Raw genomic sequence first — 12,010 nt, forward strand, 5'->3', positions numbered from 1 at the left:
TCGTGGGTGCCTTGCCTTGGACCCGGCTTAGAGGCTCAGAACTGGGCTTCTTGTAGCCGCGAGTCTTCCACGCAATAGTCACTGTATTGCAAATTTATTCCTCGTTACCAAGGCTCCAGCTAGGCTGATTGTGGCGGCGATTGGGCCGAGCGGTCGCAGTGCGCTCTGGCTGGGGAGAGTCATCAGGCAGGTCCCAGTGGGCCTCCATCATCTGGACAGACTTTGCTCGGTCGAAAGCTAAGGGCTTGTTCTCGGCATCGGCCTTGAAAGGCTCTGGGGCCTCATCTACCGTATCCCAGTGCTGATCAAAGTCCTTCTGGCGGTTGGCATTGTGGCCCACCACGGACAGGGGTCGGTTGTTCTTCTTCTCGACCTCGCTGGGCTCAGCCTCACCATGCTCATCGAACAGACGGTTTTCGTACAGACGTTGGCCACGGTTCTGGTAAGAGCTGATAATGCGTCCGTCGTCGCCATCGCCTTTGTCGTCCACCATATCAAAGTGAACCTCTGCGTCTCGGCGGGGCTTGATGACCGCGGGACGGGCAGGAGGAGACTCCTTTCCATCTTCGTCATAACCAAAGGAGAATTGGGCCTGGGGCGCGGGGTGAGCACGGGCAGGTCGCTCAGGAGTATTAAACTCATCGAAGTTCCAATGCGGCTGCTGACGAACCTTGTTTTGCTTGGGTGCCTCCTTGGTCTCTGGCTCATCGGCAAGATTGAAGTGATCGAACCGGTGCGGGTTGCTCTTGTATGGGGCACGATCGTTCGGAATGTCGTCTTCTCCCTCGTCGCCCAGGTTGAAATGATCGAACCTACGGGGATTGCTCTTGTAGGGAACGCGCTCATCCAAGGATGGCTCCTCTTCTTCTCCGAAGATTCGGTTGCCTTGGAACTTCCCCGCGCCCGCTTTGGGAGCAATCACTCGCTCCGGTTTGGAAGGAGTTGTAGGGGCCTCCTCATCAACAAAGATCTCGCTCAAGTCGCGTGGAGGAGGATGTGCGCTAGCCCGCGCAAAGGGACGAGGGCCGTGCTCCCCCTCAGCATCTTCGTCTGCAGGCGACAGGAGATCTGCGAGGGAATTGGCTGCATAAGGGTCTTTGGTAATTCGCTTTCCGGGGGACGCGGGGCGTGCGGTATGGGTCTCGGGCTCGGGCTCGTCAGAGTTGCCGGGCGCAACAAGGTCGAAGAGCGAGTTGGCAGCGTAGGGGTCCTTTGAGTACCGCTTGCTGGGAGACACTGCCTCCTTTTGCTGAGACCGACCCTTGGTGGGTGAGATCAAGTCGAAAAGAGAGTCGGCCGCATACGGGTCTTTGATGTGTCGCTTGGTCGGGGAGGAGGATCGTGGAGGCGGATCCTGTGCGGTACTTTGGGCCGGGGCGGAGGCTTCTGTGGTAGCTGACTTGAGCAATCGAATCTGTTCGGAGCCAGCGCGAATTGGCCAGTTCTTGCCACGCGAGCCAATGACTTCCACCTCCTTCAACAACGAGGCCTGATCCCAATAGATACGGATCTGCTGGATCTCATTCTGGGCGTTCCATTGTACGATATGGAGCTATGAGGTTGCATCAGCATGCATGCATCGCGTGGACAGGAGAATATACGCGTGTTGGGGACTTGACTTACCAAAGGAAGTGTCACAGTTCGGTCGGCCAGGAAATTATCGTCGAAGGAGGGGAGATAGGCCCCACCGCCCTCAAGAAACTCCAGGGTGGTCTCGATGTCTAGGACCAGCGCACTGGAGCTCTCAATTGCGCTGATGATCTGTTCTGACTTCTTCTTGACAAACGCCGCTTGTCGCGAAACATGGTTCACCACGGCATCTCGGCCTTCGAACTTAGTGGTCGAGGTCACATAGAGCAGTGAAATGTTGTCAGCGAGTGTCGCGTTGCGCGGGTTCGCCAGAAACTTGTTGTACTGTGTCTTGAAGAACGTCGCCATGTTATTGGTTCGCCTCCTGTATTCTTAGTTATCCTTCAATCGTTGACCCAGTAGGCGCAGCGAATTTCGCGAGGATAAGGGAGGATAGGAAGGACGGTATCAGGGGAGGTGGAAGATCGTGTAGTTTCGCAATGTCGCGACTAAAAAAGATTGAAGAGAGGAACAATCGGATGAACTACAAGGAAGGAACGTAATGGGGAAGACCCCGTTACTGGTACGCGACAGGACTGTTGACCTGTCTAACAGCATTCGGTACCTGGTACGAAACCAGGGGGAGTTCACGGGCTGTGTGCTATATTACAGGGCGTACCAAGTACCTCCAACCCCACCAAGTAATAGATTGGTCGAATCTCCACAGACCAAATAGGTAAATAACAGACACGCACGGGGGGGAGGAAAACACGCCAGTGTTTCACCAGTTCCCGGGAGAGCCCCAGTCCTTTTACTAAGAAACTCATGCGGGAGCCACGCCGTCCCTCCGGCAACTTGTTTAGAGTTCAGTAAGCAATGCAAATTCCTCCTGGGCCCGGCTTTTATCAGATGGTTTTGAATTTTTGGTATTATACAAGGAGTGCCCTACTATTGGCATACTTACTCTTGGGGCGGGGCATAGATGGATTGTAAAACAATCTTCATGAAAGAGAGACTACTGGGCTTGGCCATAGAACCACTCCCCATTTTAGGGGTTCTGGTCGTGGTCAGGCACATGCAGAAATGCCAATGACCGCACGTCATGCCTCAAAATCAACTTGCGGGCTCTTTTTCAAGGTTTCGGGCCCTACACCGCCATTGCAGTTACGCAGGCTTTGCAGGCTGGCAAGGTATCGAACAGAAAGAATTTGTATGATGCGGACAGTTTTGAAGGGGTATGTGCGTCAAATCGTATCGCGTTACAGGGGTCTGCATAGAAGATCAATTAGTGCATGCGATTTCATAGGTCCAGACCTTGTCACTTACCCAAGAAAATCCTCTTTGATTGTGCCGATAGCATTGATCGCCGCGACATCTGGCTTCACACCGAGAATTTTAAGGCGCAAACTCGTACCTTTCTCGATTACTTGGTCGGCATGGTCGGTGTACTGTGGGGGCACGGTATTGGGCTCCCATTTGATGTCAGAAGGTATGTTCTGGGATGCGCGTTAGCCAATGGCCCTTGTAAGGGGGGGGGAAGAAAGAAAAAAGAAAAAAGAAAAAAGAAGAAGGGCCAGACAAGGCCTACCTTTCGGGCAATGAATACGGATAATGGACCGGCAAGAGTGAAGATACCAGTCGGCTTCACAGAAGTGACAATTGCATCGACCTAACAATACGTCAGTTCAAGCGCTAAACTACAAGGAACCTCAACCCGCGAGGCGAATCCAGAGTTTTCGGGACTCACCGTCTCCCCTCGGAATGGCTTCCAAATGATTGCACGGTACTTGATCGTGTACTCGGCATGTCCACTCGAAGGAATCACTCGGCCCTCGCCAATATCCACCATGTCCATCACACAGATCACAAAATGGTCTCCAGTGCAGGTGCCTTCTTCTTCCTCGTTCAGCCGAGCGATGAGGTACTCTCGCATATTGGGACCAAAGTAAGACGGGTGCAAGGTGATGACCTTGGCTTCTTCCTTGAGAAAAAAACATTCTGGCGGCTACTTGGACGAGCGCAAAACGGATTGGAGCTGGCGCAGGGAAGCTTTGTGGACGGTAAGGATGAGTCGCCGAGTTATTTGGTTCGCCTCAGGATATCTGTAGCTCTGGTGTATGGTGATAGGAGATGAGAGGAAGAGGAGTCGTGCGTGGAAGGGCGACGTCGATCAAATGAATGATTAGCCGTCACCTACTACCTCTTGCCCAAGCCAGACACCCGCCAGGTGTGTCAAGCGCAAAGAGAGTGGATGCGCAGGGATTCCAAAGGCACTGGATCTGCGTCGGTGTAGGGGAAATCGCAGGCGCAATGGAGCTGCTGGAAGTAAACTTGGGCGGGCAGATCTCATTATCGTTGGCGCGAGCTGGTTGGTCACGTGTATGTGCACGGTCCATATGTAATTGTTCCCCAACTCACAGCATTTGTACGAAAAACAACCCCGATATTTTGTATGCATCCCTAATAACGGGCAATTGGCATATAAAGATGGTATGATAAGAAGCTCAATGCCGTTGGAATTTGGATATGAAAATACCCAAATCCGATCCTTTCAGTTGCTGCTATGTAAGTAAACATCAGTTAGAAGGTCACAGTTATATAGTCAAGGTCATGGTACCCGCTACCACAGGACAGTCCAAGAACCACATTCAAGCTCTCAAACACCACCAGTGGGAATACCTACCACTGCCAGCTCATTTTCTAAATTTCCAATTCTTGGAGAGTTGCCTCCAATATTTGACTGGAGGCGCGCGACCTCCACTGGTAGCGACTGCGAATACCCAATGGTCGAAAGTGTCAAGATGAGAAACTTTGTATTACTAGTAAATAACTTGGATAGACTGCGTGTACAGGCGGGAGTCCTATACTTACCTCTAGTCTTTACTGAGGAAGCGAGTCACAAGTCACAGTACCATTATAGGCTGGTGAAGACCAAAAATTTGAGTGTTCTCACAATATTCGAGCGCTTCCAAGGTCAGAGAAGCTCATTGGACTGGGGTGACTGTGCAGTACTAGTAGCCAGACCCCGTTCACCACAGGCGTTTAGCTGAGCGACAACTCGAATGATGGAGGCTGCGAAGGTGGCTGCTGGTGACGGATGGAGACGTTGAAAACCTGAATAGATTATGATGGTCGGCTACTCATATGTGCACTTTACAGACAAATCCCTAAGCATGGCCTTTGACTTCTGTTATTATTGATGGCAAGACTTTCAAAATGTTCCTACTAATTACAAGTAGAAAGTTAGTCAACTATTGGAACTCCCAATTAAAACAGAAGACCTATGAGGATTATGCTGCCTGGCATAGAAGGTATAGTACATCTCCTTTACAACCATGGAAAGACCCATGAACCTAAGCGCTTCTGTCATTATCCATTGGAACGCACTGGATTTGGCTCATGATACTCGCGATCCTTGCGGCAGCATCCTCTTGGGCGGTATCAGTCCCACTCATCGGAGTGTCATTGTCTTGAGCAGTAGAAGATTCCTTTGTTGACGTGTCATTGCCTGGACCTGTGGCACGACAGACTGTCAGATTTTCGTAGTCGAAGCCCTTGTCAAAGCCTTTGGCAGCGGCAAACTTCGCCACTTGGCCTTTCTCGTCCTCGAGGACATCGATATCCTTCGCCCACTCATGTATAGTGGTAAGAGCTTTCTCTTTATCTTCAGGCTTCGTGGGTGATAGCCCAATGGCCCACATGAATCCGCACCAACCACCGTACTCTCGAACAATGACATCCTCTTGGTGGGTGAGTTTGGGGACTGTCGCCAATGTTAGACTAGTAGCCTCGGCAAGACCTCAAGTATGTACACACAGATTGAAAATGTAGACGGCATCTTGGGGATTTTTCAAAGTGTTATCTTGTTTTGTGTTGGGATGTTGTTATGACTTGGAGAACTCAGGAGCTTGCGAGCCTGCGAGCGGTTGTAAACAACATTATGAGGGGAAATTGGTCGGTATTTGTAGGCTCTAGCAAACGGAGCGATTGATATACGAGGCCTCCTATCTAGTAAAGCATCCTTAGCGAACCTCATTCACTGCTCGAGTATACAGTTCAGATGATAAAAACAATTTTCTACTTGATACACAAAATTACCGCATTAAACACAGTACAATACTGTACCAAAACAGGATAGTGCATATCCTCGGTCCCATGCACATGACGGGTAAACGATCCAATTGGACCACTTAGCGCACCTGTTTTAATGATGATGTAGCCCCCCCCCCCATTGTTTTATTCCTGGTGTACCGCTCCCCAATACCAGGCACCCTTTACAAGATGGCCCTCAACCTGGAGAAACAGTTGATCTTTGTAAGTTCTATCTTTGATTTTGATACGAGGCCCATGGTTTCGCTGACTCCATCACAGTACGGGGCTTATCACAACAACCCGGTATCGTTCCATTGCAACTGAATCTCAAACATGACCAAGCCATCCGTGGGCTGACCTCGAACCCCAGGTGAATGTTGCGATCCATATAACATGTGTCCCTGTCCTACTTTTCACGGGCATTGTTCTGGTGCGTATGATTCCCTTGCATTAAGCATGGAAATGGGTGCCCAACTAACGCGCCACCCCCGCAGGCATGTAATTGTCCTCCTCTGTTCACTACGCCCGACATCCTCACTTTCGAGTATCTTCCTGCGAATGCCGGCACCATTGGCGCGTTCATCTATGCCATCTTCTATATTCTCCTCGAACCAGTCGCAGGTGGCCTGATTGCACCGCTCGTAATCGGGTCAGCCGCGTACGGCAACTATCTCCTCGGAAGCTACGGGATGATCGTGAACTATTATGCTGGAGGAATTCACATTGTGTCCTGGCTTGCGCAATTCGTTGGCCATGGTGCTTTTGAGAAACGGGCACCTGCTTTACTAGACAACCTCGTGCAGGCACTGCTGCTTGCGCCCTTGTTTGTCTGGATGGAGATTCTCTTCTTCTTTGGGTATCGTCCGGAGCTGAAGCAGCGCTTCCACAAGAACGTGGAGGTCGAAATTGCTAAGTTCCGTAAGGAGACGGCACAACAGAAGAAGAGCAATTAGCGACCGTGCAAGGGGTCTGGGGTGCACTCGGACGTGGTAACCTGCTTGGCTTTTAGCTGGTGCTGATCTTGCTGAGTGTACCCTTGGAATAGAACTAAACTCGTTTTACCAGTTGTGTTTTTCATGCTGTAGCAGGGAGTTTCTATGATGCATTGGGATAATTGAGAGCTATGGCCGTGAGAACTTATGTTTGGAGATCCGGTAATATTTCTTAAGCCGCACAGATTGTTGATGCTCAAGTGCGCATGACTATGCCCTTGAAGGCATATAATTAAGTCCAAAGCAAAATTGAACCAAACGAGTCCTACGAGTCTTGCGAGTGCTTCAAGTATCTTGATAGCTCATGAGGCCTAACTAGTTAGTCTATAACTATGGTTGCCGTGACGAAGACGTTACCTAAGCAAGACACCTGACCAAGATTCCGACAACCCGAAGAGGAAAAAACGGGAGCGCTGGCCCGCTTGGAACTAGCCTCGTTTACAGGTACTCACCACCAGAGGAGGGTGGGTAATCACCCCGCAAATCTGGGAGTCAAATGAAAGTACATAGAAAGTAGAAACATATGCCAGCTCATCAACCCTGAACCAAGCTCCCTAGCAGGGCAACCCAAGACGGGCTCAGAAGAGTACACCGTGGAGCGGGCGCACTAGGGCCACATCGGGAGGGACCAGCCCCCAAAACGGTCTAGCGCGAGTCCTGAGAATCCAATCCTCCCCCCGAGCGACAAAGCTCTCCTTCCCACCCGTCCACAACCTCTTCTCCTCCCCGATCTCCTCTCCCCAATTACATCCCTCCTTCAGAGTATTCATTCTCATATCCTCTGAACCCCTTTCACAATGTTCAGGAACGCTCTGCGGCAATCCAGCCGCTCCGTTGCGGCCGTCCAGGCCACTGGTCGCATCGCCTCGGTGAGTCTATCCATCCCCCCGGCCATCCTCGTCCATCGTCGATTCGACCTTTTTCCATCTCGAATTTGAGCTCGATTGGTTTTCGGAACGCCCTCCTACCCCAATGACTGCCACTGAGGATGGCTCAATCGCCCTGTCACCCTTGGAGCTCGTCATTGACAAAGTTTTCGCCCTTTACAGGTCCGCGCGGCTGTTCCCGGCCCCATCTCCGGCGCTGCTAAGCAGGTCCGCTCCTACGCCGCCGAGGCCAAGGCTGCCCCTACTGAGGTCTCTTCCATCCTCGAGCAGCGCATCCGCGGTGTTCAGGAGGAGGCCGGTCTTGCCGAGACCGGTCGTGTTCTGTCGGTCGGGTACGTCAACCACGCCCTGGACGGGAGGGAAGAAAAATTCGATCGCCGGATACATTCTCGCCAACACGTCCACCCGCGGCTACGATCATTCCCACTCGAATAAGAAACTAATCTGAATCTGAATAGTGATGGTATCGCCCGTGTTCACGGTATGACCAACGTCCAGGCTGAGGAGCTGGTTGAGTATGTGATCCCTTTCTCCCGCCAAGTCTTGGCATTTTCCAACCTCGGGAAACTAACCGCCAACCAGGTTCGCCTCCGGTGTCAAGGGTATGTGCATGAACCTCGAGGCCGGTCAGGTCGGTGTCGTGCTCTTCGGTTCCGACCGTCTCGTCAAGGAGGGTGAGACTGTCAAGCGTACCGGTGAGATTGTAAGTTCATCAACTCTTGTAAAGGGGCTGGAGGGAAGCTCGTCCGACTTGATCTTGGACATTTCAGTCCTCTGCCTCAACCAATCGGTTCCTGTTTTACTTACACGCTTCAGGTCGATGTTCCCGTCGGTCCCGAGCTGCTCGGCCGTGTTGTCGACGCTCTGGGTAACCCCATTGACGGCAAGGGCCCCATCAACGCCTCTGAGAAGCGTCGTGCTCAGCTCAAGGCCCCCGGTATCCTGCCCCGTCAGTCCGTCAACCAGCCCGTCCAGACTGGTTTGAAGTGTGTTGACTCCATGGTGCCCATTGGTCGTGGTCAGCGTGAGTTGATCATTGGTGACCGTCAGACTGGTAAGACTGCCGTCGCTCTGGACGCTATGCTTAACCAGAAGCGTTGGAACTCCTCCGGCGACGAGGCATCCAAGCTGTACTGTATCTACGTTGCCGTCGGTCAGAAGCGTTCCACCGTCGCTCAGCTCGTCAAGACCCTTGAGGAGAACGACGCCATGAAGTACTCCATCGTTGTTGCTGCTACTGCCTCCGAGGCTGCTCCTCTGCAGTACCTTGCCCCCTTCACTGGTAAGTTTATCTTTCCCTTATTTCAATTTTATCTCGTTGTTTGTCGTTACTTCCCAACCTGGCGAACTCGATCTTGCTCTTTACTCATTTGGCTCTTTCCTCTTCTGCGGCTTGGCATTTGGCTAGCAAGCGCCATTGCGCTGCCGCCGCCGCTGCCGCCGCCGAGTCTGCCGATGAGGAAGAGCAACCTTCCTCTTAACTTTTATCGGCACACTTCAATTCTTATCACAACTTTTATCAACACCTAACATTTATACGTCAACACATGCTAATATTCATACAATTATACAGGAACATCGATGGGAGAAGCCTTCCGTGATTCCGGCCGCCACGCTGTCATTATTTACGATGATCTGTCTAAGCAGGCTGTTGCGTACCGTCAGATGTCTCTTCTGCTGCGTCGTCCCCCGGTCGTGAGGCCTACCCCGGTGACGTTTTCTACCTCCACTCCCGTCTCCTTGAGCGTTCTGCCAAGATGAACAACAAGACTCACGGTGGTGGTTCTCTCACCGCCCTGCCCATCATTGAGACCCAGGGTGGTGACGTGTCTGCGTACATTCCCACCAACGTCATTTCCATCACCGACGGCCAGATCTTCCTGGAGTCTGAGCTGTTTTACAAGGGTATCCGTCCCGCGATTAACGTCGGTCTGTCCGTCTCCCGTGTCGGTTCCGCCGCGCAGGTCAAGGCCATGAAGCAGGTTGCCGGTTCTCTGAAGCTGTTCTTGGCTCAGTACCGTGAGGTCGCTGCCTTCGCCCAGTTCGGTTCCGACCTGGATGCGTCCACCAAGCAGACCCTTGCCCGTGGTGAGCGTCTCACCGAGCTGCTCAAGCAGAAGCAGTACTCCCCCATGGCCGTCTCCGACATGGTTCCTCTGATCTTCGCCGGTGTCAACGGTTTCCTTGACAACATCCCCGTCAACAAGATCCTCCAGTGGGAGTCTGACATTCTCGCCCACCTCAAGAGCAACAACCCCGAGATCCAGCAGACCATCGAGAAGGAGGGCCAGATCAGCAAGGAGCTTGAGAACCAGCTCAAGGAGGCTATTGGCAACTTCAACAAGTCTTTCAACGCATAGGTGAGCCAAGAAAACAACCATTGAGAGATCCGTGGTGATTGTTCTGTTTTCCTGACTTGTTCTATGTGTATAGACGAGATAGCTTGTACAATTTTGAGGCCATTGTTTTGTTGTGTTCCTCTCGGTCCTGGTGTTCCCTATGGATCTGTCGATCTCTACGCTCTGGACGTAGCGAAGTAACCAATTACTGAGTCTACTGGTTCGGGAAGTGCAATTGATATTCTGGACAGGAAATTGGGACTGGCTAGGAACTGGCCGATTCGATGGGCTGCCAAAATGTGATTATATCCTGTACTCTTAGATTTTTCCGCGCATCGGGGAGCGCGGATGGGAGGATGGCCATTACTCTCGTCTGGTCTCCATGTGTCTCTCTCCACGTTGAATTCGCAATTTATTTCATTTGTTCACATTTACGCTCGTAGACTTCCATCATCCTGCTCCGGTTTTGATCAGGCTGAATTGAATATCTTGGTACGTGAGTTCGTGGTGCTATGCCGAAAGTTGACGATGGAGATGAGATCTCCAGCTACAGCCGAGCAATAATCACAGTTTGAAATGGATTTATTTTTTCCCCTAATGGATCAATCATATCAATCTGTGATGCGCCAGAAAACCCAAAGAAATGTACCCGGCGGAGCCGCTTTCGGCCTCCGATCTTATCGATAAGTGGAACAATCTTTTTTTTCATCGGGTCAGCCTCCCCGCGCGAACGCAAGGCCCCACGTTCTTGGAGTACTCATCCTAGCCTTTCATATTCACCATGTCGGCCCCTCAAGACGCTGCTCCTTCCTCCTGCAAGGTGATGCTCGCCAAGAATGTCGCCAATGGTCTGCTCAAGGAGGTCCAAGAGGGCCTCAAGACCCTCGAGAAGCCGCCACACCTGGTCGGCTTCCTAGCGAACAATGACCCTGCTGCGCTGATGTATGCGCAGTGGACACAGAAGACATGCGAAGAGAAGTGAGTGATCCTTCGTTTCAAATGGCTAGGCCCGTCTCAGTATTATCTTGTTTTGCACTTCGTAGATGGCGGCGGGGGATGATTCATACTGCCCCTCGTCGCGTCGCGAAAAGACACCCAGATCGACATCATTGTGTGATTCAGGAAACCAAAGATTGCTAATGCTTATTTCTACCCTGCTAGTGGATTCAAATACTCTCTGCGCGAAGTCTCCCAAGCGGACATTGAGGAAGCCATTTTGTCCGCCAACAAGGACGCATCTGTAGACGGTATCATCGTCTACTATCCAATCTTCAATAACCGACAGGACCAATACCTACAACAGATCGTCGACGTTGAAAAAGATGTCGAAGGCCTTAGCCACCGCTACATCTTTAACATGTACCAGAACATTCGCTACCTGGACGGAGAAACCAAGCGCCAGAAGTCCATCCTGCCTTGTACACCCCTTGCCAACATTAAGATCCTCGAGTACCTGAACATCTACAACACAATCCTGCCCTATGGGAACCGTCTCTTTGGCCACACTATTTGTGTTGTGAACCGTTCCGAGGTCGTCGGTCGCCCACTAGCAGCGCTGCTCGCCAATGATGGTGCCTGTGTCTATAGCGTTGATATCACTGGTGTGCAGAAGTTCACTCGTGGCGAGGGACTGAAGAAGGGTCGCCACGAGGTCATTGATATGGAGGGTGCTACTATCAAAGACGTTGCACCTTTATGTGATGTGGTTATCACCGGAGTACCGAGTGAGAAGTACAAGTTCGATACTAGCTTGCTTCGTGAGGGTGCTGTCTGTGTCAACTTCTCTAGCGAAAAGGTATGTTGTCCTTTCTATTTCATATAGGATGGATCTTAACCAATATTCCAGAACTTCCCCCACGAAGTTAGGCAGAAGGCCTCCATTTTCGTCCCTTCGATTGGCAAGGTGACTATTGTCGTCCTACTTCGAAACTTGCTGGTTAGTCTCCTGCCTCCTTGATATTTCTTGAATCATTGGAATGAGACCGTCATTGACACAATCTATAGCGTCTCATGCAGAACCGCCGAATGGACGATGTCAAGCCTGCCGCGGCTACTGAGCGCCCTGGCACTCTTGAGGCTGCTTCCTAAGCATACCCAGATGGCCCTGAAACTGATGCGCATTGATTCACGA

At 51.6% G+C, this 12,010-nt stretch overlaps 6 protein-coding genes across 6 annotated transcripts; 3 read left to right on the forward strand and 3 right to left on the reverse strand.

The window, feature by feature from the left end:
* Positions 1-94: 94 nt before the first annotated feature.
* N7468_005916 (uncharacterized protein) lies at positions 95-1,938 on the reverse strand (the record flags this gene model as incomplete). The annotated part of the gene is made up of 2 exons (XM_058475212.1): positions 95-1,552; positions 1,624-1,938. The coding sequence occupies 2 exons, from the start codon at positions 1,936-1,938 to the stop codon at positions 95-97; spliced, it is 1,773 nt and encodes a 590-aa protein (XP_058330952.1).
* Positions 1,939-2,891: 953 nt separating this feature from the next.
* N7468_005917 (DNA-directed RNA polymerase II subunit RPB7) lies at positions 2,892-3,574 on the reverse strand (the record flags this gene model as incomplete). The annotated part of the gene is made up of 3 exons (XM_058475213.1): positions 2,892-3,065; positions 3,158-3,238; positions 3,317-3,574. Coding segments are annotated over 3 exons (513 nt in total), but the record flags the coding sequence as incomplete, so codon positions are not given.
* Positions 3,575-4,922: 1,348 nt separating this feature from the next.
* N7468_005918 (uncharacterized protein) lies at positions 4,923-5,407 on the reverse strand (the record flags this gene model as incomplete). The annotated part of the gene is made up of 2 exons (XM_058475214.1): positions 4,923-5,332; positions 5,386-5,407. 2 exons carry the CDS (start codon positions 5,405-5,407, stop codon positions 4,923-4,925), a joined length of 432 nt encoding a protein of 143 aa, XP_058330954.1.
* Positions 5,408-5,850: 443 nt separating this feature from the next.
* Positions 5,851-6,614, forward strand: N7468_005919 (2-hydroxy-palmitic acid dioxygenase MPO1; the record flags this gene model as incomplete). Its single annotated transcript, XM_058475215.1, has 4 exons — positions 5,851-5,883; positions 5,941-5,964; positions 6,032-6,091; positions 6,156-6,614. 4 exons carry the CDS (start codon positions 5,851-5,853, stop codon positions 6,612-6,614), a joined length of 576 nt encoding a protein of 191 aa, XP_058330955.1.
* An 836-nt stretch (positions 6,615-7,450) lies between these two features.
* On the forward strand, positions 7,451-9,900 carry N7468_005920 (F1F0 ATP synthase subunit alpha; the record flags this gene model as incomplete). Its single annotated transcript, XM_058475216.1, has 7 exons — positions 7,451-7,522; positions 7,703-7,872; positions 7,999-8,055; positions 8,123-8,243; positions 8,357-8,822; positions 9,114-9,235; positions 9,286-9,900. The coding sequence occupies 7 exons, from the start codon at positions 7,451-7,453 to the stop codon at positions 9,898-9,900; spliced, it is 1,623 nt and encodes a 540-aa protein (XP_058330956.1).
* Positions 9,901-10,660: 760 nt separating this feature from the next.
* N7468_005921 (methylenetetrahydrofolate dehydrogenase (NAD(+))) lies at positions 10,661-11,967 on the forward strand (the record flags this gene model as incomplete). Its single annotated transcript, XM_058475217.1, has 4 exons — positions 10,661-10,857; positions 11,041-11,674; positions 11,726-11,815; positions 11,884-11,967. The coding sequence occupies 4 exons, from the start codon at positions 10,661-10,663 to the stop codon at positions 11,965-11,967; spliced, it is 1,005 nt and encodes a 334-aa protein (XP_058330957.1).
* Positions 11,968-12,010: the final 43 nt, after the last annotated feature.

This window comes from Penicillium chermesinum (assembly GCF_028974085.1).
Source record: "Penicillium chermesinum strain IBT 19713 chromosome Unknown utg000004l:1.0-3345178.0:1.0-3348027.0, whole genome shotgun sequence".
NCBI classification, from domain to species: Eukaryota; Fungi; Ascomycota; class Eurotiomycetes; order Eurotiales; family Aspergillaceae; genus Penicillium; species Penicillium chermesinum.